This window comes from Acanthaster planci, linkage group LG16, assembly GCF_054643075.1.
Source record: "Acanthaster planci isolate LZ-2023a linkage group LG16, COTS_SCS, whole genome shotgun sequence".
Classification (NCBI taxonomy): Eukaryota; Metazoa; Echinodermata; class Asteroidea; order Valvatida; family Acanthasteridae; genus Acanthaster; species Acanthaster planci.
The window spans coordinates 12091877-12119037 of NC_141792.1; the positions used below are offsets into that span (position 1 = coordinate 12091877).

Below are 27161 nucleotides of genomic sequence, written 5' to 3' on the forward strand. Positions count from 1 at the left end.
CCAGCTTTGAGATTTAATCTTTAAACTTACAATTCATATATGTGAAGAACAAATTGAATGTGTTCTTTATAATAATTGTTTTATTTATACAGGGTAGCCTTATATCAGTTACAAAACTGCTTTCCATTCTTAGGTTCCTAACTAGTATACTCGAAAGGGCTGCAGTAGGGCCTACTGGACGTTTTCATCGCTTTATAACAAGGAAGATATACAAAAAAAATCGAAAACATAAACGTGAAGTCATGTATTTATTTAGAAAACCACAGAACATTTTAAAATATAACAAATCAGGCAAACACCATGGCTTCGTGATATTCTATTCAGGCTGACAGCAATCGGAGAATTCATACGCGGGAAGCTAACAAATTCGAGCAACTATACATCAAAGTAAAACGAAAAAGAAAGTCTGTAAAGACATTTCTTCTTCAGTCCCTCACTATGATTTGAGGAAAACAGACAATTTCTAAAGTTCTTCGTTGATGTCGAGAACACGCCTTAATGATGCAGGAACCTACGTGAGGACGATTGCAAGGCCGATCTCCAAATCACTGATACAAATCATAGAGCTTATCTACTACACAAGATGGGCGCTTAATTACGCACGTTCGAATGACGTTTGTGGGCAACGTACCCCATTATCCCCAGACCCTAATGGTCGACTTGAAGACTCATGAATGTAACCCGCCAAATCACGTCATACCCTCGGTATATGCACACATATTTACACCTTTAATTGTGCTTAATTAAACTCAAAGACTGGACAAAATAATGATCTCTTGTGAAATATTAATGCGGCAAGCATAATTTCTATTGGCGAATGAGGAACTTGGGAGATCCCCAAAACTATTAAACCTATCTTACAGTGCATGATTAAACCTTGATCTTCTATTTAAAAATACTTGGATCGACCACTTCTAGTATTACGAATTACTGAAAAATACTTTAACTATATGCAGCTTATAAAAGATATCCTCACTTTATGAACTTAATTAAATCATAAAGGCTTAAGTTCGAAATCGAAACACATTAGCATCATTATTCAAATCGAGACTCATTCAGTCTCGATCTTACTGTGGACTGATTTTGTTCAGTGTACGTGTCTATGGTTATGCTATAATACAGTTCACTGCCCCAAACAAGGCTGACTTTCAAATTAGTATGAAAATGGACGAAGTGCATTGCGTTCCAAGCTCCTTTTCTCCCATTTTGAAATCTGAAACCAATACATACCGTGGCGGCTTTTATTACGGAAAGTGCTGCAAATACAGTCTTATTAACTCTGCCATTATGGCCAAATGAAATTTCCAAACCTGATTTTATCATTTGGTTTTTTTTTACTCTGCGCATAATGTACACAAAAAAGGGCGCTACGATGCAGACAAAGCCCTGGTTAAAAGCTCAGTTCGGTATCCCAACAGCGCATGCTCAAAATGATGCGCTCTTGCGTCCGAGGTCATTCGGGAATTGCAATACGTGCGCGCGAGGTCTGCCCGCACATGCCCGCTCAGTTCTCGAATGACCTTGCCTTTTTGAAACACGGAACTGGCTCATTATCTCTACTATTGTCGACGCAATGAGCTTCAGCAGGAGGTGTAGTAACCTTGCTTCGGTGGTGGGCAAGTGTCGACGATCGGTGTACATTCTTGGTTGACAATAAGTACATGACCGGGCTGAAAAACAGAGGAAAAAAACATTCAGAGAGTTGTCTTGTGGGGAACTATCACTGTGTACACCTATACAACTGTTGTAATGATAAGAAAACAGCTTGGCCATGCTAAACTAATGTTCACCGAAGTATACCTTGTCCGTGTGTGACAAACACGAGTAGGCCTATGCAAACTTTCATCGGAATTGTTCAAAAGCTCGGCGATTGCTTTGGAAGACTGCAGCAGAATCTTGACTTTCGATTATGGCCAATCAGCGGTTGTCTGCCTAAGCCGTAAACCCAGCAGGCCTGGCATCCAACCAATCAACAACCTAGATTCTCCTTTTGACCAACAAATACAATTGACTGGGCTGGCACGCATTTTGCACATAAATATTTTGCATGCACATTCTGAGTGGGCTCCTGCAAAACCTTGAGGCCGAAAGTAAGGCACTCTCAACTGTTTTAACGGCTATCGTTAGGCCTGGTCCTTTGTTTCGCTTTTTCATCAACAAATTTTTACCAGTAAATCGCAGCAAACGCACATTTCCACACGGCGAAATGTAACAATGTGGTAATAAATTATGCTTTATACCATGGCCTATAATATAAAGGAAGACCGTAATTGAACCCAAACAGACCAACATACCCCTGGGTAAGTTCCGTCTCTCAGTTGTTGGAAATGAGACACCACGCAGAAAAAGAACAGAAGCTGTAAAGAGAACAAAAATTGTGCGTTTCTGTTGAAGCCAAAAGCGATGTTTGCCGGCCCCCTCGAAGAACCGGGTTTATTTTCGCAGCAAAGGCTTGTCATGTTGACAAGATAAAACTTCTTTTGCTCAGTGTCTGCAACGAAAAGAATACTCTTTGCAAGAAGAACAAGTTTCCCTGCTTTCCAAGAGCATGTTAACGAGCTTGTAAAAAACAACTTATTCCGATGGGATTTGAACCAATGAGCTACTTACTACTGCCAACGTCTTATCACTCGACCACCCAGCTATTATAGTCGAGGTCGAATTGTTGGCTCGAATCGCAACGGCAGTGGGCGCCCCATTTAACAGTTCAATGCTGTTGAGCACTGCTGACAAGTGACAGTATTGTTATCGACATGTCATCCTACATGACAAGTTTGTCACCATCGACCGGAACCTAACACACCGACTGTTCTCAATGTGAAAATCCTGGCTTTTGGCACTTTGATATAAATCTACGAACATCTCGTCAACATCTTGTACGACACACGACAAGAGCAGTTCTTGTCACTGTGACAGGAGCAGTTCTTGTCACTGTGACAAGAGCAGTTCTTGTCACTGTGACAAGAGCAGTTCTTGTCACTGTGACAAGAGCAGTTCTTGTCACTGTGACAAGAGCAGTTCTTGTCACTGTGACAAGAGCTCACAGGTCGTCAGTACCTGTATCTGACGTTGGAAACGTCAGGGATTTCTTTTTAATCCATCAGTTCAGGTTCATAAAGCCCAAGTTCATTGAAGGGAAAATAGTTCGAAAGCAGTAATCTTTGGACACCAGTTAAGGGTATGTAACTTCGTTGTTGCATGCCTGTTAATAATCTCTTTTTTCAGCTTTCTGATCATTATTGATAAGCCGTGTGTCTAGCTATATAGGTGCAGCTTATCTGGCCAGCCGTATATGCAGACAAGACCGTGGCGTACAACTTACCTCAAGCAGTATACCCAGAAGCAGACTAGCTGCCAAGATGCCGTATACAATCCGAACAATCTCCATCTGTTCCTCCAGAGTTTGACCTTCCAAAGAGATCCCCAAGAAGTTGAAGACCAATATGTTGCCATTCTGTGAAAAAAAAATCGCAGTATGACAAATAAACAAGCTGATGCTCTGAGTGGCAGGACAACTTATTAAGAGGTTTATAAACTGACCACAGTTAGATCATAAAAGGGTCGATTGGTGTCTCAAATCACGAGATTTCTCTGGCCGTCCTGACGAGATATAGTTTGTCTCAGACTGTCAAGAACGCATGTTTTCCGTTTACATGCAGCTCACCATTAATTAACTTGGATTCGCTCTCAGAAATGCATGGGTAATAATAGGAGACACGGAAAAAATTTTGAACTTACAGCAAGGAGAACGATGACAATAACCATCAGAATAAGCTCCAGAAAAATAAGCAATCCTTGAAGGATCATGTAGGGAATCATCCACTCTTTCTTGTACTGAGAAGGCAAATTAGTAAGAACCAACGGAATAAAATGTGCAGCAAGTAAAAAGTAGAGAGATGGACGTCGCCATTTGCAATGGGCATGCAGTTCGATCAGAGTTACATAAACGTGTGGTGCGATTTCTTTACCATGGGCGGAGATCCATACAATTGGGGAGGTCTTCTTGGATTGGTTCCTGAATAAAATAAAATGCAACCGCTCACACACATATTCAACTTAAAAACAACGCCCTCTCTATCTGGTGCGAGCGTAAGCCTACAACGTCTGCTTGCATAACACTCAAACAGTGACTGGAGCCTGTTTCGACGCCCATATCAGTTTTGTTTGTTGGTTTTTGTTAAGTTCACTATACCACGTGTGAATTTGTGAGTAGAATCAAAGAATGATCATCGAGTCTGCAGTTTCGAGTTATTTGATGACATTTATCGTAGGGGGGTAATTATTTTTGTTATTTCTGATCCCCAACTTGATGTGTCCTGCAGTGTCTTGGCTACATACAGTGACCGACTCAATTACAATGCACAAAACCGAGTTGTCTTCCATTAAAAAAATAACAGACATTTCCATCATCGCTCTTCTGTTAGCTGGTTCTTACCTTCCCTCTTGTGACAGAATAAATAACAATGCCATAATTCAAACATGGCCTCCATCTACATGTATAACGAAGTTGGGATAAAATAGCAATCAAGACAGGCACACTGCTTAGCGAGAGAGAGAAAACTAAACTCTAAATGAAATGTGCTCTTACCTTAATCACTCCAAACAAAAGGGCCAGAGCAGACAGCCCCAACAACGAATTCACAATCGTCATGGCAGCGTAGTAAGCTACGAAGTTGCTGTCTGAAAGAAAATGAAGTCAAAGGTAGGTACTCCACTTGACCTGATGACGGATTCAAATTTTTTGCACCCGTAAAACTGGTCTATAAAGGTTGGTTGCCTTAAATGTCCAGAGTGAAGAATGCCTTTGAGGAGATACGACCAGAGATGCTATAGAGGCTTACAATCGGGCTCATTATTTCATAGGGGCAGTTTTCAGTAAGTATTAATTCATCCAAAAGTCTCGACCAGATAGACCTGCTATATAGACCCCGACGAAAGATGGATGTGTTTCGAGCATTACCGTCAATTTGAGCATCGTGGGGGAGTTGAACCCACATCCTCACACTCTGACCAATGGATGCGGCCGCTGATATCTGAAAGGAAGAACAAAATCTTAAATCCGCACTGGATGCTGATGTGTTAGACTAATTTTCCGAAGCTGCCAAGTGCAGAATTTTGCAAGACGAAGAACTGTTTTTCTTCTCGGCATTTCAGCAGGTTGGATCTGATGTTTTGAGGAGTTTCTTCCCTGCACACTGTTCGAAAAGTCATCGCATAACCACTCACAAAAGAGACGCGATGTGCCATCGCAGACTTCATGGTTTCCATTGTAATGGAAACCATATGTAGTTCCTAAAAATCAAAAATGTTTCAAAATGTCATCCAAAAGAATGATTAAAACTTGGCTTACCATTGTCCATATTGCCACCACTATGGACCCAGTCCTGACGTCGCAACAGCAACACCTTTGCATGAACGGCATCTTACGTCCAGGTTGTTTTCTCTTCTTTGATGAGAAAAAGCCCCCAAAACAAGAAAAATTCCACGTCTTTGTCCAAGCTCAGCAATATACCGAAATGCCCGTACAGAAACCGCGCCTCGGTAAATAAAACGTGTGTTGGTTCAAAGATAACCTTTGCTTTCTGAGAAAAAAAACTGGTGAGGTTGGTTGATACTATGCGAACGTCACAGTTGACATGGTAAGTGCGGACGATTTTGTACTTTCGGTTTGTCTGAAGTGGTCATGAGGGGATGCGTACGATCTTTCAATTTCTGACTAGTAATCAATTTTATCGAAGTCGGGCAAGTTTTTTTTTCCATATTTAAGGCAAATAAACTGAAGAGCATGCACGTGGTCTCAAGAGGGCATTCACAGCCACCATTGTTTGGGCTATATATTTATTCAATATCAAATTGCAGGAACAAATAAGACCCCCAAATAGTTGCCCTTAAACTGAAAATGTCACAGGCATACAAAACTATGCTTTTCTTCCGACATTGCCCAATACCTTAAAAAGTTATCAACATTTACATAATGAAGTATGACGACAGCAGTTGGTCAATATACTTCATTCTACGGTACGGTTACACCACTGACGAAATTTGGTGGCAAGTTTACTAGGCCTACATTTCGTTAAAGAGCCTCTTTCGGTCGTTAAATTGCCCTTTGTGTCTGATGCAAGACAAAACTTAAGGAAGAATGTTCCATGATCGCACTCAATTTCAAGAATTTTTGTTGACACGTTGATATTTGTTTCAGCGGTATAAAATTGCTCCGTATACGTTGCTTAATTTGGAGGTAATTTTAGTCTTTTCCTCTTCCTTCCTGGTAAATTTATTTTATCGGAGGAGACACTTTGGGCAATATTTCCTCTCGAACTTGCTATAAATGTGAACCATACTATATGGAGTGTTCAAAAACTGGACAGTTTCACAGCACCACGCTTTGATTATATTATGTAGAAAATACTTGAAAGTAAAACTACTTAAAAGTAAAACCCCATCCCAACCCGAATCAAATCGATTCCGACAGCCCCATCACACAATGTACATAGCCATGTAGATGTTTCAGTCGTGGTCACTGTCGTGTTCTGAGGACGACGACGATGACCAGCGTCTGGACTTCGAGGGAGGCGGCACGCCCACGGGCTGCTCGTCACCAGCGCAGGCCGGCTCGGCACACTTAGGCCTACTGGCCGATGAAGTGGCGGGCTCGGTGCTTGGACCTGGCCTGGTCTCGTCGATGCCAACGTCCGCTCCCTGGTTTACGTAAGACCCTTTTGGAACCAAAATGACAGTCGTGGTCGTGGTAGTCTCTGGAAGCTATGCCACAAAATACCAAAATGTGGTACGGTCAGCATACATGCGTAAATATATAATATGAGTAATACATGTAGTGAAATACCATTCTAAGGAATATGTTCATAGTCTTACAACCAGTTCTGAAACTTTCGGCTGAAGTTGATTATGGAGTTACTTTAAAACAAATGGATTCATTCATGGCGTATACCGGTTTGCAAATAGGGTCAATTACTTAACATACCCCGAGGCCACGCCCATCCCTTAGTTCTTGATACTGCGAGACGACACACAGGAGGCATATGACCTGAAAATAAATTACGGGAAATCAAATGCCAATGGTTATATGACCACGACGTCATTCAGTGTTTTAGTCTGCAAGTCTGACAGTGCCTATCCAGCCAGTTGTTGTTTTGGGGTCACAATCGTTCAAACTTTTACATAAACAGTTATAAGCAGGTGCGCTTGGTCTGCTTAAAGATCGGAGAATGGGCCCTGACTAGATTGTGATGACACGTACTGATTAGCACCCATTCGTGAATGGGTGCTTATCATCTTCAAACCTGCAGAGAATGGGCTTACCTCAATTCCTACTCCACCAGTCAATAGTCCTGCCATGACCCAGTAGACGATGATCATGTAGACGCCGCCCGGGTCGGTCAAGGAGAGGAAGTTAAAATACACTATAGTCTCAAGCTACAATGAAAGTACAAAGACAAAATGAATTCGAGGACAATGTAAAACTCATGGCAGCATCATAGACATATAAGGTGTATGGGGTCGAACTGTCTTTGGGGGGTAATGGTGATGTGCATAGCCCAAGTTTCATCACTTTGCGACTTTGACCATCTCTCAAATCAACTTCGATTAAGAAAAGAAAAGACATCCTTCTTAGAGCCACAGCACTGTGGCTCACCAGGCTACGATGTTAAAGTCTGATGTCCTTTGCAAGCATAAGGTAGCCGATAACATGTCCATGATTCCCCGGAATGGGGTGCCGGTCTACCGGAGGCTGCTCCTCGGCTAAATACCGGCACTCATGCACAAGCAGGGGTGAAGTGACTTGCCCAAGGCCACAACGTAACAGCCAGCAGCTTGATTGGAACCCCTGACCCTCTAGTCATGAGTCTCAAGCCCTGGCCACTACAGACCACAACCCCCCCCCTCAAGGTCTGATAAAGTGTTCGGCAACTTACACTAAGAGTCACAAACAGAATGACTGCCAGAGCCGCATAGACAGCCGCTAAGATGGCCTGGACTATCATGAAGGGGATAAACAACTGCTTCTTGTTCTAGGATTCGTGAAAAGGAGGAAAGACGAAGAAGTATTAGCAGAAAAAACTAATAAATTAAGGAAGACCAGAAATGAGATTTTCCCTGATCGCGATAATTTGCAGTTCAAGTTTTTGAAACTGTGAGACTTGTTTCTCACATAATGAAGCCAATCTTGTTGTCATAGAAAATGAAAATCCTGCCATAATTCCAAAGGCGGCATCAGTAAAGTTCGGCAGATTTTGGTCAGAGGGTAGTTCTGATGATAACCGTTGCCAAATAACTTGAACGTCGTTGCTAGGCGATAGAGTGACGCACCCTCCTCTCTCTTAAGAAGCAAATCGTTTCCATGCAAAAGCACCCATCTTTTGTTCGTGAATGTGCCGACCTCAACAAATGAGGTCGTGCGAACCTTGCTTGAACCAAGCCAGATCCACACAAGGTTATCCCTTTTCTGAGAAACGGTTTAGAGGTATTTGGGGGTTAGAGGAAAGGAAGACGAACAGTCAAATTAAGAAATCCCCAACAACAACAACAACAAAAATTCCAACTTCAAAGAGTGTTCACAAAGCAAGCCTAAAGTGAGTGAGTGTTTTCACCGAGTTTTCCTTACTAGACAGAAACAATTAATTAAAGAATGCAATTGTACTCTTGCAGTACCTTACAGATGCCAACCACAAGAACTATTGCTGTGACGCCAAGACACGCGTTGAGAAGGATCATGACACACCAGCACGCTAGCACGGTAGCTACACATTTCAGCAATAACAAAAAGAAAGAACATTTCACGTATAATAATTTCCCGTTTAATACAAATCTCATTATTTTGATTGAAATCTGTGGCTCAACCTTGAGCCTTGTGCATTAAGCTAAATGACGAACAACCCAAAATATCATACCTTGGGCAGCGAAGGGGTTATTCACGTAGAATACTGATATTGCTCGCACGGTTTGGATAACGCTGGCTACGCTGAGTATCTGGTAGGAAAGTGAATTCAACATTCTCTTAATTCCTCCCAAATTTCACTTCATTTCGATTCCCCCTGCTACGCTAGTACACTGTCTACTGTCTGTCCCTTAATAGTTTGGAGCTTCCGAGCACTCACACTTTTCCTGCGTATTCTGTGAATGGACCGCAAGGTTCCATGTTTTACTACTCAACATATGTGCATTTGGTAATACCTCTAACAATAAACATCATCAGTCTCAGAAGAACATGAGATCTGTAATTGCAAGGGGGTGAAAATAACCAATTTGCTTGAAACCGCCTTACAATAATATTGACCTAGTTCGTACAGCTGGTGAGTGTTTCCCCCTAGAAATCCCCCAGGAAAGAAGGGGTTCCCTCCGCAAAAATCCTGGTGACACCCATAAATTAGGGACAAGGAATACCAATTCCACACTTACTATCGACCAGCAAGCTACCGCCATTGTTCCAACCCTGACGTCACAGCAGAGACATCTTCGGATGAACGCCATTGTTGCATCTAATCCTGCGTCACTTTCTGATCCTCCGAAAGCACATACATTGAGCAAATTGGGGTCTTCAGCGGAAAAAAGGTGTATTTGGGAGCCTCGCTCTCTGCGTCAACAGGCGTTCAAGTAAGCATCCGTAGACCTTTACACAACCCCAAGCTTGTCACATGATTGGCTGTTGACGTTAGCTTCACTGTCGCGTATCCTAATGACATCTGAACAAAACAAAATGTGTACCTAATTGTTTGCTAGGGGTGTACCGGTATATTCTTGCAAGATGGGTTTGCTTAAGGAATTGGTATCATATCTCTGATAACTAAAAACAAACTTGTATTTGGGTCTGACTGAAGTTCACTTCTTGCAAGAAATTATACTTGTTGCATTGTTGTTCGTCAAAGTGGATATCTATTTTACTTTGCCGAGTTTTTGAAGAGGTACAAAGTGGAATCCGACCCAGATAGGAGTGAACTATTAGAGAAAAGTTCAACATCTCTGTCAATGCCATTAGAATGAAAGACATCAAAGCCAATCAAATATTTTTGCCATTCACTTGCAAAGTGGGCCTACGGTATAACTTCTCAAATCCAAATGATTTCCTGACCAGATTGTTAGAAACCTGCTTTTTAACATTGTTATCTCTGAAGTTATAGAATCGAATAAGGTGGTTTGGAACAACCAACGCTGTAAGTGGGATTTGTTAAACGGTTTTGACAATTTTTGAACTTATTACTGGATAACGACGAAAGTAAGGCGGAATGGGGCACGCCCCCCCCCCACCGCTCAGAAATTAAAGAAGGTAAACTCTTACGGTGTTCCTCTTTGGTCGTTGTTTCAACCGTGACCAACCCATGGAGTGCCCCCTCCAGAAAATGAAGGCCCCAAGGAACCCCCCCCCTCCGAAATGTACCCTAGTTGCTAATAATCCGCCCAAGGGAGACACTCTTGGCACACTCCTATCCTTCAAGAAATGGAGAGGATTTTTCTTTTTTATTCCAAATGAAAATTTATGAGATCACTGCAAACGCTCCGCCACTACCAGAATGGGTTCAAAATTCCAAGAGAAAATAAGTTTTATTCCCAAATGGATGATTGTTCAAATGTTTCCCATGAGCCACTTGAGATAGATAAATGAGTAAAGTCCAGAGTACACTAAAATAATATAGTCCCGAAAATCAAGCTTTAAAATAACACATTCCTCTACCAACTTAAAATCAAACTTTCAACATGACAAGAATTTAAACTGTTGTTTATCAATGTATAAATGTAATTATAATTTACAATGGCTATGTTTCAAATTATTTCGACCTCATTTTACTGCTTCATTTCGCTGCTTGATGACTACTTGCAAGATTTCAAATTATGTACAGAAAGGAGATGATTTCAAACTATTTACAAAATATTTCAGGTGCTGGCTATACTGGAATATATTCAAATATAATGTTTTAATTCTAATCATAGGATTTACATGTACAGACAACTCAAAGGAGAAATTATGCAACTTAAACACCTTCAAAAATATGTTGGTCATAACATTTTGGTTTACACAGAAGTCATCTGTCGGTTACTTGTTCAGGTAAGTTCTATGCCATGGTTCCCCTTGCATAAACTTTAGAGAAGGGCCAACAGTAGAATTTGTAGATTGGTCGAAATTTCAACGATTTAACAAATGATCATCTTACACACTTTCCCTTCCATGCGGGCAGATTTAATCTTGATCTCGCTTGAATTGATGATTCCAGTTAAATCTTTGCAACTCTTCAGTGATCCCATGAGATTCCTTCGATACTTTCAGCCAAAAAACCTGGGATCGATTCAAAACGGATGATTCGCAAAGGAGCCAACCTTTCCACGTTGGTGCGGGGCTATGCACGTGGTCTGCCAGCCAACTTCAACACTCGTAGTACTGTTGTATTGGGACTTGAACAGTCGGCTTAGGGTCGTAAGTTACTGGCGCGAAACCAGTGCTATATCCTTGCTGGATTATGAGTGTTGATGGAGCGGTTGGAACCTGATGTTTGAAGAAGAAAGAAACGGAAAACACGTTTAGCAACATATTCACGATGTGCCATGTCATACACGTATCTGACATATCAGAACCTCGAGGGGTTAAATTGCAAATCACTACATCCAATGATAAAAATCGTTTCTGCGCTGTCATGTCATGCCGAGGTAATGGTGGATTCGTGTACATGTAGTCGAAAATGAGTCGCGTTCACTAAGTGCGATTTGCACGCGCAGCTAAACCATTGCAACTCGCATTCTGTAAACTTTATGCATGACCTACCCCTCGACCGCGCCCATCTCTGAGTTCCTGGTATTGCGAGATGACACAGAGGAGACACAGAATCTGCAAAGAGGAAGGCAGGATGGCCTTAAAGTCAATTCTGACGGAGAAAACCTGAGGAGAACTATGGCGATGAGAAAAGGATGCTCTTAAGACCCAGTTGGTTGAAGTTGGTACATGTAACGGCTGGCACATCAGCTCACAGCATCTCTGGTTTTAGTGCTACATGCTCCAGTGGACGGTCGCGATGTCACGTGCCACTATCTAAGACATGACGCTATAAGGGTTCGGGGAACTCTACAAATGGTTGCTTCAAAGGGCTACATCACCCTTTATGCTTCAAAAGAGCTTATCTCGTCTATTAAAAGCTGCTGTATCCATGTCTAGGGCTATCTGAGCCTGAATGGGTTGACTGACGTATAGGTTTCATCCCCTTTCGTCCTGTTCGTTCGCTTTTTTCTTTTTCCTCCCCTTTTATTTTATTCAAGGGGAGGGGGAGAAACGCCCTCTTGCCCCCGCCGCGATGCCCATGACAAAGGCCCCCTAACTTCCGCAAAAAGCTGCTTTCTTACTTACATCGATCGCCAAAGCGATTGGAATGCCCACCGCAATGCCGATTAAAGCCCATCTCAGGGCAATGAGCTCCACCTCGTTGAGGCTAGGCAAGTTGAGGAAATCGAAATATATGTAGTTCCCATTCTGAAGGATAAAGAGAGGAAATAGCAGAAATTGTGAACTGCAGGACAAGCTGTGCAATACCGGTGAAATCATTCATTGGCCACCAAGTCTTGCCGAATCAGGTATATAATGATGATATTGTAGCGCTGTAGCGAATAGTCATGTCACTCAATAATTGAGTCAATATTATGCATTACACACGGGTTGCCAGTACCATCAGTGCTTGTCAATTTTATGGAGGTCGTTTTAATCAGCTGGTCCCTCGCCCATCAAAATGGCCTCATTGCTAATGAAAATTGGGTGAGTTCATCTTAGTTGACGCGCCTCGGATCCCCCGTTGGTTCAAAAATCGACCAGTGGTTGACAGATTGTCGCTGATCCAACTTTGCAAGCCAGCTCTTTGTGGTCACCGCCTTTCCCCTTTTACAGGGGAGAGGGCGCACAAATGACACGTAGATGCGAGACATGACTGCAATTAAGGATCGTAGTCCGACAAAACAAGTACATTTAGTATCCAAAATGGAGAGTCCGGTTGAATCAAACATTTTTAAACTCTTGTGTAATGCAACTTACCACTAAGACAACAATAACAGCTATCTCCAGTGCCACATACGCAACCATGTAGAGGCACTCACCGATCATATAGGGAATGAGCAGCGATTTGGTGTCCTGGGAAGATAAAGAAAAATTCAGAATTTAATGATAGGCAAAGATGACGCAGGTAGAATCAGAATTTTTTTTCCGCCGGTGTTGCCTTGTGGTAATTGAGGAAAGACTTACCTTGAGCACACCAATAAACAAGCAAATAGCCGCAATGGTCATCAAGGAATTGATCCCAACCGACGCCCCCCACGCAGCTGACAGCAAAGCTGCAGGGACAAAAAAATGCAGAATTCATCGGGCGAAAGATTCTGTGAGCCAACGAAGCAAAGTGACACCTTTTCGGTCCCCAAAACCTCCCGATAATGAATGCAGCAAGTGAGCATAACAACGAACCCATAAAAATCGTTCTGAGGTAAATTCTGCCAGCTCGTGTCTTTGCCGGTGAAAAAAATAATGTTTCAGCGAAATTGCAATGCTACGCTCTCAAATACAATGGTACATAAAGGATAAACCTTTCAAGCAGTGGATGAACAAAACTTGAATACAAGTTTTACCAGAGTTGTCACTGTACGAGGAATAACCTGCCAGTCCGCATGCGCTCTGGATGAGGCTACCTCCGGACGAAATCTGACAAAATGATACAAAAAAGAAAACAATTGATTGTTCAGTTTTAGAACGTATAAGGATTGCTGATAATTATCACCCAATCAAAAATCAAACTTAGTTCATGTTACCAAGACATCTTATTTATTTATTTATTTTTTGTTTATTACCTGAAGTTGAAGTGTTTGTAAATAACCAGGTCATTATCTAAATCGTGACGTAAATATAGCAGCTACTCGTAATAGCTACTGTTGGTTCTCTTGAAAACTCTTCCCGAACAAAGAAAATGATCAAGTTTAGCCCATAATAAAAAGATTTATTCCAAACAATTAGTTGGTAGCTGAACTGCAAGCCATCATGTTTCTTATCTTCAATCTCTTGTGCGGGATGCATTTTATAGATGGGAATCACCTTACGAAAACACTCACAGAAATATGAAAGGCTGCAATTTTACCAAACGTGTTAATTATTAATGTCTGCCCTTCGTTCTAGAGCGGCATTGACGAGAAAAACGCCGTCAAATTAAACCAGAGCTTTAACAAATCAACCAAACAAGAAACATACATGTATTCAGTTGTTTTCGAACACGAGAGTAAACAGTACAAAAAAAGAAGTGTATTATTTAGCTTCCCTGCCTTCTTTTCATCCTCTTAAAAACAGCAATCGAGTTATTGTTACACGACGGTAGCTTACCGCGACCCAGATTGCAACTACGATGGATCCGATTCTGACATCACAACAGCAACATCTGGTCATAATCGCCATCTTGCTTGCTTCGTTTTCGAGTTCGGTATCAACCTCGCAATAAAATTTCCAAATCTGACATAGGTCCAAACGTTTCGCCAAGTTCGAGTGAACAAATCAGCCAAAGCACCGCCGTATCATATGAGCCTCGTAAGTGGATCGCAAATAAACCCTGACGTGGCTTGGACGCGTTGTATTGGCTGATCCATCTACCAACGTCACCGTTACTACAGCGATGACTTCCAATTGTTTACGGGTTAACCTGTTCCCGTTCGAACTAGACATACGAGTAGCAAGACTGCCAAAGTTTGAAGGATAACAAGAGATAAGTTTAGAACGTCGTGCAAGGGAAACGATAACCTGTTACAACTGCTATTCGTTCAGCTATTTAAGGCTCACGACGTAAGCCCCTTCGGTGTCAATTTGTATCTGTCATTTCAATTTCCAGAGTTAATAACTGTAAAGGAGTTTAGTTTCAAGACAGAAAGTTCATAGCAATACACGGTATTAATGCACGTGATATCAACGTAAACAGCATTGTGTCTTACGATCTCAAGACGAACTTGTTGACTTTTGTATGAAACTGCTTTAACTAAGTGATCGACAGTTCCCGGGTTCACTTTACCATGCAACGAGGCTGTACAGTTATCGAACACCAGTTTGCTCCATACATCACGTACATTTTGAATTCACACAAATTTTACCACGCACTCTAGAATCAATTATGTAGGCCTACATGAGCAGGAGGCGTGAACGAAGCAGGTGCGGGACGTGTTGGCCCAGGCACCCGCCATGTTGTGCAGCGGACAAAGGATTTCGCTGGCTACTTAGAAATTACATTGCACTCTCCCGCCCCAAAAGAGAAAGGAAAACGTCATGTATATCAGCACAGCACACGAGAATGTTAACACGTTGCATAAAATTATGAGGTGTTATCTTTGACGCAAACTTCACAAAAATCGAAACATTTAAAAGAAAAATAATTAAAAAAAGACGGAGTATCCTGGAAGCGGCACGTACGGGCACGTATGCAATGTCACATGCCTGAGATTCAGAGTTCAAGGTTCGTTGTTTATCTGCAGGTGTCTGAACAAAGCTTCTGAAGTACATGTCCATATCAAATGACGTGTGCCTCCTGACCTACGTCCATTGCTCAGGCTTTTTAGGCTCTCCTCTGCAAAGCGTACCGTTTCTACAACCTCACTGTGAAATGCGTTACCGGTATCGAAACGAAACATTGGGGGGGGGGGAATCTGAAGCCCGCACTACCTTTGGTTAATTGACATTTATTCAACATCCATGATCTCAGTGTATCTGCAGCAAGGGAGGCAGAGATGCCTCATGGCATACTACAAAACATTTTATCCTTTAAAGTAACCGAATACATCAGCATAGGACCTACGTAACAGCAGCTTTGTAAACGAATCCAACCGGATCCCGTTTTCATGAAAATGCTCACAAAAACAAATACGATCCCAAGCCGTAATCCCTATCTTGCCCTTACAAAAACTGGGACAAATGCAGAATAGTTCATGTACACCAATGAACCCTCTCGCTTTTGTACCAAACAAACGACTGCATACACTCGTAAATGCAACATAAACATCATGTGATCATTTCAAATCAGTTTTGTAAACCTGGCGTGTATAATAGATATTAAAGGATAAATAAGGTATTTAAATACATGCAAAAGAGAATTCAAAAACATAACAGAGGTCGAGCAACAATACTACCCCACTTCTTTGAAGTCCCTTTAATTTATACAACCCATGTTAGTGTAGGAAATGGCTAAACCGATCAAATACCTGGATGCTTTTAGCGTCACAGGAAATCTGTGTATAGCTTCAATAACCTCTTAGATGGGAGCTATTGTTGCTGCATCCGTCATCAGGAAGCCACAAACTGGATACTGCAGAATTATTTTACACATTTTGCTAACAACGCCCAGTATTACATCAAGAAGTAAAGTTTCGGTCCTAAAGCTAGATTAAAATTACCAGGTAGAGAACTTTGACCTTAAGCCTTTAACACGACCAATGACTAAAGGCACAGTCACTGTAGAATAAATTTTGTGCGTTCCGGTCCTCTCGAGACGAATTTGAAGTTAACCTTTTTTATTTGAATGAAAAAAGTTCGAGGATGTGTGGGAAACCTTCTTGTTATCAGCCACTCAGGGTACACGAAACTACATTTAAAATGAATGATGGCACGTTGATTTTAGATTCACTCGACGTCGTCCAGTAGAGGCGATGCTTCTTGTCGGTAGCTGACGGGAAGCTGTGACTGGAAAAAAAAGATAGATTTATAAATTACACCTTTCCAATCAATGCTTCTAATTTTTACGGATCACTATGCAAAACCAGCCACATTTTACTTACCATTTTTCCGCTGAGCAGTATGTCTCGATAAAATGACAGGACGCAGAGAAGACAAGGAATCTGCGTAAGCATGCAATTTGAGCACAAAATGAGTATGAGCAAATTTTGACACTTTGGGGATGGGGCTAAAAGTATTTTAGGTTATGAAGTTCACTTTAGGATTTGTTCTCAAGACGAGGCAAAGACCGGAGTTTACAAGGGGAAAGATTGTGAACTGTCTGTGGTTTGTCGAGAAAGTGATGTGAGCAAGACATTATTTGCCATCATAGACGAAAACACATGATGTGTCAAGCAGGTTAAATGGTCACTTGTTATCAGCACTGTTTGCTCAATAAACATTCCAGGGGGGCTGGGAGATCCGCCAGTATCGAAGCCCTTTTCTAATCAAATTTTTCAGCAAAGACATGTCGGAAAATATTTGACAATACCCAAATTAATTTAAGTGATTATTGTACCAACGTTAGTGGCCTTCTCGCATACGGTTGCAGAAGAAATTTTACACAGGAAAGGGCATTCTCAAAATTCCACCGGAGGATGTTTCAATTTTAAGCCAACATTTTCTCACCTTGATAAAGAGAAAAAGTGGAATAAGTGCAGCCACTGTCACGTAGATGAATTTGAAGTCGTCAGAAGTGATGGAACCTGTCTCAGTACTAAACAGTGGAAAGTTCTTCCAGTCTCCATTCTAGTGGTCCAGAAATCAATAAGACGTAGTTTCAGAAAATGAAGTGTGCATGGCGACGTTCTGCCTGAGCACTTTCCTCGTTATCAGATTGAAAATCTACGCACCGTGATCAATCATGAGATCTCTCCATGCAATGGGCTCCATCGTGTGGCGAGATGTGCCGGCCCAAAAGAGAAAAATGGTTTATGGATCAGAAGAATGATTTCATTCTTAGAGTCGAGTGGTAGTCTGCCGTATTAATAATGTAAGCACATGTGTAAGACAGGAAACCAAGGATGTCCGTTTCATTTTTAGGTGCACCGCGCAAGTGCACGTCCGATGTTTTTTTATCAAAGTTGGTGTGATTAAATTTATGCAAATGCTGGAATAAAATATGTAAACAATGCCAAGAAAACCTACCGAAGTGTTTTTGAATTGCGATGAATATGGGTTGTCAAGCGAAGTAATTTATACACGCCCAATATTTGCGGATTATTATCGACACTTTTACGAATAGGCCTATGAATATATGTGTTCGGAAGTTTTTCGGAAATGGAATTCCACTCGTTTTTAGTAAAACAATTCTTGAAATAATCGGTGTCTCGTTTCACTTACTATCAGGACGACGACCAGTGCAACTTCAAGCGCAAAGTAGGAGACGAATGACATGGTCTCAAACACCATGTAAGGTCGCAGCATGACCTCATTCATCTGCAGAATTCGAGATGAAATACAAATCCAGACTTACAAGGTTCCTACAGGAAGGAGACTTTCATGCCCTACGCCCATCTTGCCCGCCCCGCCCCTTGTGGATTCTGAGACTCTCGAAAAAGAGGAATTGGCGTTACAATGGAAGAGCCCATTAAATCTGTCAGTGTAGAAATATTGATAGCTGGTTGGACATTGTCAACAAGCGTGAATCTATTCTACTCTTGGGATATGATGATACCGCGATTCGATAATAGCGCGCGCAAACACAATTTATCAGTTAGTACAGATTATGCTCATGTAGCAACAATGGCATATTACATAAGCGCTTTGACAACACGCAGAGAAAGGGGAAATGCAAAGTATTGCCGTATTGAAATATAAAAATAACAAAATAATGACAAATCTGCTTACTCGAACTGTGCCAATAACCAAAAGCGCAGCTGACAGGATCGAGCCCACGTTGAGTACTATTAGAAAGCTGTACACCACAACAGACTCTGCGAGGAAAAGGGACGAAAACCGGAGAGATTACAATTGTCCACTTATCTCACAAATCCGACGTGTACTCACAATGATTACGGTACGTATTGCGTAATGGGGGACGCTGCACGTTACAGTTTAGCCGGGTTACGTTTTGCCTCCCCCCCCAACTCGGCTGTGCCGCGCTCGATATTTTTTTAACCTTACCTCCTTATCGTTACAAATGTGAAGTTTGTACTCATCAGACGTACGCTTTTTTTTACGGTTATATGAAGTTCAAGGCTGCATGACGTGTGGCACCGCAGTTGGAAAAGTATACATTTTGGGCTGACCTATCTCTCGGAAAAATGGGTGCTGCATGCCCGAGAACTGCACGTTCGATTTTCACAAATGACCACACCGATCCTCTTAAAATTCCTATAAGAAAATGGAACATAAATACACCGTGGCGATACGGGAAAAATGTCGGAGGTGGGAGATTCTGCGCCTGTTCTTGTAGGGTTAAACTACGATTGGGAAAAGAAACCGAACCACGAAAAGGAAATCGTTTCGTTTCGGTCGCGCACTCTGTTCAGTAAGGGTTCAGGCGTCGCAAAGCTTACTGTGGGGGTACAGAGGCAAAATGGAAGGGGGCTGGGGATTAGCACAAAATCTGGGGACGTGGAAAAGAGATCATTAGTTTTAAAAGGTAAGTCCGAGGCGACTGCTATACTTTGTATATATTATATATAACGGGTTTGCCCTTACCCAACGTATATTAATAAACACTGTATGCTCAGTGCTTGTCCGAGAGCTTGCGAAAAAAAATATATATGCTATACTTTGAACTACTGTCTTCATAACCTATTTACGACTGGAAAATGAGCGGGTGCGAATTTCTTTCTGTTTCAAGTGCGACGAACATACATGGATACCCTCTCAATTCTGCCTATCATGGGACATTACTATCCTCTTCCCCTAACCCCCGCCCTGAGAAGCTCTCCAAAAAGCTGTGGCGTTTGCTTAACTTGAAGTAATGACATCGGAACCCATTCAAAGAGCATGATACCTCATTGCAGGTAACAGCCAATGACATGGCCTATATTTTGAACCAATTTTTTTATCCAATTGCAGTCACAGACAGGGCCTCGATGGGCTCTTCTACATGAAAACTTACGGGTGGTTCGTGGGTCCGTATACGCCAGTGTGTACCCACATTGCATTAGGGACATCACACAGCAAACCTGCGATGGAAATATAGAAAAAATGCTTAAATTCTTACATTTATTCTAATATCGATTTAAATTAAAGGGGTTGGATTAGTTGTGAAATTTTAGAAGAACGAGGACGAGACATCCGCTGCTAAAAAGCAACGGATTGGTGGCTTTGTTAGTAAATACGATACAGCAGATAGAGGCAACAATGAAAGCATAACCGGGCTAAATTTCAACATTAATGACAGGTAATTTTTTAACTTCACAAAAATTATAAGCTCACCATGGTCCACACGGCTACTGTCATCGTTCCCCAGGACACGTCACAGCAACAACAACGTCGCAGATACGTAAACGCCATTGCAAATAAGGACTCAACTCGACTGCACGGTGGGGGCACGAACTGTAACATGCAGGTAACATCATGATTGAGTGATCGTCAAGCTGTGAATCTCATAAACGGATCAAAGTCCATGCCTGAATTACAGCTCATTTTCATTGGTGTAATAGAAGGGAATTTGTAGATTGGTAGCATAAATATTTTGACGGGCTGGGGTCCATTCCAGGGGTGGCATAAGGGTGAAATCTGGGGGGGGGGTGCACCCGGGTGCACACATAATTTGAAGAGGACACCGAAAGGAAATTAAGTGTGAGCTGTACAGAGGCTGTGTGCCTTTCCAAATTTGAAGTGGTGGGGGGTGCGAACCCCCCCCCACCCCACCCCGTTACGCCAATGGTTACAGGCATTCGTTTATTCGATACTAATAAACCGACAACTAAAACCACTAAAAACACACGTACATTATCTGTAACAATGGTCCGCAGTAAGTGAGGTTCTTTTCCAAGTTTGCGATCACTGGCACTTAATTCAAGTAGTCACGGGCTCGTTCGATCATGGTTAGCTCATAATCTAAGATCCTATCGGCTATCGAAGCAGAATAATTGACCCGGCCAAGAGAGTAAATACCCCAGGCCTTACCCCATCATTCGATGTTCGCCAGAGGTCGAACGGCTCTACGTAAAAGGATCCGAACACAGCTCGACGGGCAACACGTCGCACGAGGGCAGCATGCATTTCGTGATCAAAATTAAACTTACACAGGTTTAGCGAGTGTGATCTTTGTTTTCACAAACAGATTTCATTTCGCATGGTATTTAACTAGCTATCCATGCTTTGATAATACAATATAAATATCATTAAATTTGATTTGTCACGTAAAACATTTATAAGTACACCATTTTGCATTTCCTGAAATCATCGAAACCGTCGAAAATTTGGGTTTTTAAAAAATCGTAAAATCGTGTGAGTTGGTTTAGACTTTTTCCACCCACGTGATTAAATGTAAACAATACAACCACGTGTGGATCGCCTTAGCCACGTTGATCGCATATATTCCTACGGGCAGCTTCAACCACGTGTAAGCGCACGCGCAAACGCTGCATGTTTATCTTTAACAGGTAGATTACCATCACAACACTGCACTCCTTACCATCAAAACACATGGCGGTCCAGCATGGTTGTGGCATCACATGTCAGGAAAAAGGTCTATTGGTGGTATGCTCTGTTCATGAGATACTCAAGTATTGCTTCTTTTAAATTCCGGCTGGCAGTGTGCACCCTTCATTTCTGAGCAAATAATTACTTTGCAGGTGTTGTATTTTTTTTGAGAGGGGGCGGAGGGTGTGTGATTTTGTTTTTATCGCACGAAGGGTAAAGGATACTTATGAGGAAAATGGTGTAAACCTAAGTAATAACTCTATGAAATGGTATCTCACTCGCACATATGGTCTATAAATCAGAAAATATAGTGCATGCAAAGAACAATGAATGACATTAGTACTACGAATCTATTAATTAAGGACTTACGCAAATCTAAATTTGCGTTCTACAGCGCCCTCTTGTGGTATTACGCTGCGTTTTCTTCGGATATTGATGAAGGGTGATCGACCTGTGACATTTTAAGAAATAACATCGACCCTACATGTAGGCCAACTTTAATTTATCGAGGTGAACTTCAAGCTAATGAGCCCGTTTGGTACTTCAAAACACAAGGTCATTTGAGAATAAAGCACGTGTGCTAGTCGGCATATAGCTGTGATAGGGCAAAACTAGTGCGCGCGAACATTATGCGCTGTCCGGTTCGTGTGACGTCATGGTCACTTCAGTTCAAACCACGCCCACTGCACATAGAGTTACGCGGAACCATGGAACCGGAAGTAAACGCGCAACTTAATTCGTGGTACGTGCGCTTGTACGACGAAGTCACTTGAGAGCCGGATTCAAGAAAGACCTCAGACGTGCTTCATTTGGGGCATGCGCTTTTGGAATACTGAACGTCGTTCATCATTTGAGATATTATTTTCGTCCGTCTAGCCTCGAGAGTCAGGGCGCATATGGCATTTCGCATGCCAGTAACATGAAAACAAAAACAAATAAAAAGACCAAAGAATTTCACTTTTTTAACAAAGCAACTTCATTTTAACATCCATATAAAAATATATGACATAAAAAATATTTTTCAACAATTTGATAAGACACAATATACATACACATGCAAAAATGTAGATCACTAAAAAATAAATTGTAGAAATCCTACATTTACATGTATGTACTTGTCCAATCCATTACTTGAAAGGTGAAGGGCACAGAATTGCAAACAATTAGTCAAGTCTTGTCATTAATGCATGATGAATTATAAACAAGCGTCGTAGTCTGACATTATTCTCTGAATATACACTGAGCCATGTTGTACTGTATTTTTGCAACATTAAACATTACTTTAAATATACATTTGTTTACAGTAGACAAACGTGTTTGTGACACGTTTTTACTGTGCTTTTGTGAATGCAGTATCATACTGTCTATTTAAGAGTTATGTTTTACGGTATACGCTTTGATCTCAATTTACATATTGACACAAATGTGTCGTTGCTATTTTTGTGGTTTTCCATTCTTTACTCAAGTATTTGAAATTAGTTTGACAATTGTTTGCGCTGTTTGGATGTAGTATTACACGTAAAATGCAAACCATTGCCTAAAAAGATAAATCGAACGTGAACAACGAAACATCTCCCTTTTACAGGTTCCAACCATGATGGCGCTTGGGAGCCAGACAATGCATATATATGTACATACCCTGTCAGTGCACATCATGAATGTATTAAGTTCTGCCGCGATCAAAGTTTCTGAATACTTTGTGTATTCTACACGTAATTGTACTTCAAGTGTTAAAATTAACGCGAATTTGAGAATCCTTTATCAACAGAACTTACGCCTAAATACACATTCAGAATGAACCCGTAATCAGCAATGAAAGCGTTAACTTGCTGTGTCTAATGTCTACTTCAAATCAATGTAATTAATTGAGCTAAGTTACTGTTGTTTTTACGGTTAATTACTGTCTAATACATGACAGCCATTTACGGAAAAAACTGTAAATCATTCACAGTATACAACTGGCGCCCGTGCTGCCAGTTAAAAGTACTGTGAAAATTTCCGGGGGGAAAAATTAGCTTGCACGGCAACATGAGCGTGGATGACGTTTGGTTAGCTTGTGGTTGACCTGTGCCGACTTTTGATGACATCATCGTAAATCTGAAAGCCTAATTAATTTAACCTCATACTCGACGCAATTCACGTACATGCACAAGACAAGCAGCCCCGATTCACATACAGGAAATCTACCCTACCTGATCCAAGCAATGTCTTTTGTGTCCAGTTATTTTAAAATGATAAATCACAATGCTGATATGATTAAAATTATTTAAAAACTGTTCAAAGCTTTCAGCCCTTCGTGTGTGTTTTTCTTAGTCTCATCAACTTCTTATGAATCTGTAAAAACGGGTAAATACCCAGAATGAAGTAACCTGAATAAGGTGTCTTAAACCTGAATTTGAGTGGATCAAGTAAAAAACTTAGTGTTTTCCTCATTTACATGAGTCTGGGTTTTATGAGCTGTAAAAATAAAGCATTCCCCAAAAGGATATGTTTTAGATTCTACTGAAGTTGAAATATGTGTAATTCTGAGTTGTGTATGCTGATGTGCTCCAGAGATCTTCAGATATAAATAGGTAATAATTTATTCAGATTTGTGTTCTAATCAAGGTGACTTTTTCAGCCTACTGAACTCACTCAATGAAAGTACATTGTACTGTTACGAAACAACTGCAAGTCAATTCATTCTTGTAAGACTTGAAGGTTTTCAAAGTGAAAGAAACTAGATGAGTAAAACGATTGCGGTGACACCATGTATCAATCCCTTTCTTGAGTATGTGTGGTTCTGAGAAGAACCGGGGAATAACTCGACGTTTCGAACAGTGTACTCTGTCCGTCTTCGTTGTTCGAAACGTCGAGTTATTCCCCGGTTCTTCTCAGAACCACACATACTGAAGAAAGATTTTGATGCAACCGCAATCATTTAACTCTTCCAGTTTATTCTTCTCTCAAGAAAATGAAACTTATTCCACACAAAAAAAATGAGGCATTTACATGGATTTGTCATGGCACACCTTCAACACGTTCACAACATTCTGTAGGTGGCTTGTCCCAGTTGTAGGTGTATGACAACCTAAACTGCTGCTCCTTGGAGCACATCTGGCCGATCGTCTGTAGCTGCAGGTATTTTCCCCGCATGTTCTGCACGCTCTGCTTATGTGTGACCAGGTAGCTGTTGCGGCAGCCTCGAGACTTGTACTCGGTGTCAAATCGTGGGTCGTGCTCCCGTCGCACATCAATCGGTGCCAGCCAGGATCCCAGAGAAACATCCTCGGCGTGGTACTTCTTCAAGAGTGGGGCACTTTGGGCCACAAAACCTACCAGATCAGAGGACAAGACGTAACCGCCACCAACTGCAAAGGGTAGGTAACGGTCACACAAAACCCAGTCCGTCTCCCTGTACTTGCCACTCTTGTGGACATGGGCACGGCCGTCAAAGAAACCCCAATACAGGCGGACCCTAGACTTGGTCTTGAGTTCCTCAACCAGGGCATCTAACCGCACAAAGGTATCATCATCTACTTTCAGCAAGTACTGGAAGTCTACTGTAAGGTCTAACCAAACTAGCATCTTAAGAAGTTTGGATGATAACAAGTCAAAGGAGTCCTTCAGATCTGAAAGGAAAAGCATATCATAGTACTGTTTTTGCTCCAATTTCAGTGTCTCCATGTCGGAAGAAGACAGCCCAGACGTTCCTATGACAAATCGCGGCAAGACGTCTTCCCCGTGGTTCTGCAACCACGTGTCACGGATTGTGTACCTTCGTTCAACCATCTGCGGCCCGCTCATTACCAGTATCACCAGGAATGCTGATAGATGCTTCTTACTGGCTTGGCCCTGGGGTGGGGATAGGTTTGGGTCACAGGGTAGGACCTTTGTATTGTGACTGGTTGTGTCATTGATGCAAATGGTAATGAAAACAACCAGAAGGGCTGAGCTAGAGGCGCACATCAAAATCAACATTTTGTTTCCAGATCTGCGACCTCTACAACATTTGTTTACATCCTACAGCCAAACAAAACAAAAACGAAACAGAAGTCAGGATTAAGTATGAGCAATTAACAATGACTCCATCGTAGGCCTACATTTACATTAATAATTAAACTTGATTAAATAAAATTGGATTTCCCTGCAAGTATGCTATGTGCTGGTCCAACAAAAAAATATATTACAGATATAGCAAATCACAAATAAAAAACAAACTTAAAACTAGATTGACAATTACTATGAGTCATACATGTATGTTGGCCCTACATGTAGGCCTAAATCTGAAAAGTTCTTTGAAAAAATGCAGGTGTGTAGTTTGATTGACATGTGTAACACCAACAGCACTTGATGGTTTAAAGAATAGTAAAGTGAGATCTAACGTTAGATATTTCATTAACAATACTTTAATAACAGTGTCAATGTGGCCACCGGAAAAGAGGCAATCACATTTTAAATGGGTCAACTTGCTTCCGGGTTAACTCGTACCCTGGCCAACTCATACCCCAAACTATGCACCAAAGTTAACTCGTACCCAGGTTAACTAGCACCCGAGTTAACTCGTACCCAGGTTGGCTGGTACCCGAGTCAACTCATACTCCCCAGTCGGCAGAGAATATGGTTTTAATGCTCGCATTTATTGAACACAAACGTATGTATCAAGTTCCCTTTACAAGTAAGATTTCGTTGAAAAATCCCCATTGGAAGCAGGACATAAATGGCAACCACGGTCAAGATCCAGATGCGTCTGCACAAGGCATACAAGATACGACGATACCAGCAGCAGAAGATGAAGACATTCCCAGGGCAGGTATTCAAGCTCTGGGAGTGCTATGAGAGCAGCAACCTGACGAGATCCGACTTACTGGCTAACCTGCAAGCACCTTACTGGCCCAGCACTATAAACGGCTGGGGGCAATAACAAACTAACCAGCTCTTATCAGAGCCAACCCATCTTCAAGACAGAGATACACCTAGATCTCAGGCTGCCTGCTATTTGTTCATGATTATTTTTTAAAAAAACACAGATTTTTCCTTGTCATTCTTTTTCTTTTCTGACGAATCATGATGGCCTGGGACAGGAAATTTCCATAATTTGGTCCCTGCACACGTAAATAAGTAGAATTGTAATCATTAACAAAATACAAATCATCGCCTACAGTAGCTTTCATTCGTGGGACCAAAATACATATGAGTTTCACCATTTTAATGACAGGCCTATTTAGTATTTGGGTAAACGTCCCTAGCATTTAACATCATCCAAAATGTGAGAAAAGCAGGAAATAGGGGATGAAAAATTATCGTAGGCCTAATCCATTTGGGGTATAAAATATGAGAAGACAAATTAGGCCTATCGTAATCTGTTTGGCACGTTTGGTGTAAAAAAGGAGGAAAACAATCGTCATCTGTTTGAGTCACAAACGTGTGTGTTTTCATCGAGGGTACGAGTTGACTGGGGTACGAGTTGACCGGGGTATCCCCAACTTGGGCACGTCGGGTAGGACTCAGAGTTAACTCAGGTACGCGTACGCAGGGGTATACGAGATCACTCAGCTGACCCCAAATCTTAATCTCACGGATTACAGTGTATATGTACATATACATGACACGAGTGAAGCACTTCCTAAGACACTTACGCGAATACAGGATCCAGTAAACTCCATTGCAGTTTGTTAACTAGTTTTATCGCAAAGAAAAAGTTTAGGCCTATGTGTAGGTGAGATTTCCAAACTTTGCATTTCGCCCCAAACAATTTGGTAATAAAATGCTCATGAGCGCTGCCATTTTTATTTGATCCCATCATGCATCACAAAACTGGTTTTCAGCTATTTCTTGTTTAGTGAAGTTGTGTGCGGCG

General features: G+C 41.6%; 5 protein-coding genes across 5 annotated transcripts; all 5 read right to left on the minus strand.

Annotated features, from left to right (window-relative positions):
- Window positions 1–229: 229 nt before the first annotated feature.
- LOC110979113 (uncharacterized) lies at window positions 230–5684 on the minus strand. The gene is made up of 7 exons (XM_022234655.2): window positions 5351–5684; window positions 4961–5033; window positions 4589–4680; window positions 3739–3834; window positions 3323–3454; window positions 2295–2357; window positions 230–1670 (listed from the first exon to the last, which is right to left on the minus strand). Exons 1-7 carry the CDS (start codon window positions 5420–5422, stop codon window positions 1581–1583), a joined length of 618 nt encoding a protein of 205 aa, XP_022090347.2. The 5' UTR covers window positions 5423–5684; the 3' UTR covers window positions 230–1580.
- Window positions 5685–5797: 113 nt separating this feature from the next.
- Window positions 5798–9696, minus strand: LOC110979115 (uncharacterized). Its single transcript, XM_022234657.2, has 7 exons — window positions 9418–9696; window positions 8910–8988; window positions 8671–8759; window positions 7935–8030; window positions 7321–7434; window positions 6983–7045; window positions 5798–6762 (listed from the first exon to the last, which is right to left on the minus strand). The coding sequence occupies exons 1-7, from the start codon at window positions 9487–9489 to the stop codon at window positions 6508–6510; spliced, it is 768 nt and encodes a 255-aa protein (XP_022090349.2). The 5' UTR covers window positions 9490–9696; the 3' UTR covers window positions 5798–6507.
- Window positions 9697–10442: 746 nt separating this feature from the next.
- Window positions 10443–14534, minus strand: LOC110979152 (uncharacterized). The gene is made up of 7 exons (XM_022234714.2): window positions 14348–14534; window positions 13606–13678; window positions 13229–13317; window positions 13022–13117; window positions 12347–12469; window positions 11771–11833; window positions 10443–11494 (listed from the first exon to the last, which is right to left on the minus strand). Exons 1-7 carry the CDS (start codon window positions 14417–14419, stop codon window positions 11375–11377), a joined length of 636 nt encoding a protein of 211 aa, XP_022090406.2. The 5' UTR covers window positions 14420–14534; the 3' UTR covers window positions 10443–11374.
- Window positions 14535–15315: 781 nt separating this feature from the next.
- On the minus strand, window positions 15316–20843 carry LOC110979154 (uncharacterized). Its single transcript, XM_087147220.1, has 8 exons — window positions 20804–20843; window positions 20108–20227; window positions 19788–19854; window positions 18563–18648; window positions 18056–18151; window positions 17342–17461; window positions 16777–16836; window positions 15316–16681 (listed from the first exon to the last, which is right to left on the minus strand). The coding sequence occupies exons 2-8, from the start codon at window positions 20183–20185 to the stop codon at window positions 16622–16624; spliced, it is 567 nt and encodes a 188-aa protein (XP_087003346.1). The 5' UTR covers window positions 20186–20227; window positions 20804–20843; the 3' UTR covers window positions 15316–16621.
- A 1443-nt stretch (window positions 20844–22286) lies between these two features.
- On the minus strand, window positions 22287–27121 carry LOC110979076 (beta-1,3-galactosyltransferase 6-like). The gene is made up of 2 exons (XM_022234584.2): window positions 26941–27121; window positions 22287–25324 (listed from the first exon to the last, which is right to left on the minus strand). The coding sequence occupies exons 1-2, from the start codon at window positions 26965–26967 to the stop codon at window positions 24323–24325; spliced, it is 1029 nt and encodes a 342-aa protein (XP_022090276.2). The 5' UTR covers window positions 26968–27121; the 3' UTR covers window positions 22287–24322.
- Between the last annotated feature and the right edge of the window lie 40 nt (window positions 27122–27161).

What these genes read in the sequence shown, in the direction of transcription:
- LOC110979076 (XM_022234584.2), bottom strand. Translation starts at nt 26,967, where the DNA reads ATGGAGTTTACTGGATCCTGTATTCGC. An exon ending in TTACTGGATCCTGTATTCGC is followed by an intron (nt 25,325 to 26,940) that starts GTAAGTGTCTTA and finishes GTTTGGCTGTAG; the next exon opens with GATGTAAACAAATGTTGTAG.
- LOC110979154 (XM_087147220.1), bottom strand. Translation starts at nt 20,185, where the DNA reads ATGGCGTTTACGTATCTGCGACGTTGTTGTTGCTGTGACGTGTCCTGG. An exon ending in TACGGACCCACGAACCACCC is followed by an intron (nt 18,649 to 19,787) that starts GTAAGTTTTCAT and finishes TTTTCCTCGCAG; the next exon opens with AGTCTGTTGTGGTGTACAGC. An exon ending in CACTTTTTCTCTTTATCAAG is followed by an intron (nt 16,837 to 17,341) that starts GTGAGAAAATGT and finishes ATGCTTACGCAG; the next exon opens with ATTCCTTGTCTTCTCTGCGT.
- LOC110979152 (XM_022234714.2), bottom strand. Translation starts at nt 14,419, where the DNA reads ATGGCGATTATGACCAGATGTTGCTGTTGTGATGTCAGAATCGGATCC. An exon ending in CTGTTATTGTTGTCTTAGTG is followed by an intron (nt 12,470 to 13,021) that starts GTAAGTTGCATT and finishes TTTATCCTTCAG; the next exon opens with AATGGGAACTACATATATTT. An exon ending in GAGATGGGCGCGGTCGAGGG is followed by an intron (nt 11,495 to 11,770) that starts GTAGGTCATGCA and finishes TTCAAACATCAG; the next exon opens with GTTCCAACCGCTCCATCAAC.
- LOC110979113 (XM_022234655.2), bottom strand. Translation starts at nt 5,422, where the DNA reads ATGCCGTTCATGCAAAGGTGTTGCTGTTGCGACGTCAGGACTGGGTCC. An exon ending in TGGTGGCAATATGGACAATG is followed by an intron (nt 5,034 to 5,350) that starts GTAAGCCAAGTT and finishes TCTTCCTTTCAG; the next exon opens with ATATCAGCGGCCGCATCCAT. An exon ending in CCACGATGCTCAAATTGACG is followed by an intron (nt 4,681 to 4,960) that starts GTAATGCTCGAA and finishes ATTTTCTTTCAG; the next exon opens with ACAGCAACTTCGTAGCTTAC.
- LOC110979115 (XM_022234657.2), bottom strand. Translation starts at nt 9,489, where the DNA reads ATGGCGTTCATCCGAAGATGTCTCTGCTGTGACGTCAGGGTTGGAACA. An exon ending in CGGTAGCTTGCTGGTCGATA is followed by an intron (nt 8,989 to 9,417) that starts GTAAGTGTGGAA and finishes CTTTCCTACCAG; the next exon opens with ATACTCAGCGTAGCCAGCGT. An exon ending in TAACCCCTTCGCTGCCCAAG is followed by an intron (nt 8,760 to 8,909) that starts GTATGATATTTT and finishes TGAAATGTGTAG; the next exon opens with CTACCGTGCTAGCGTGCTGG.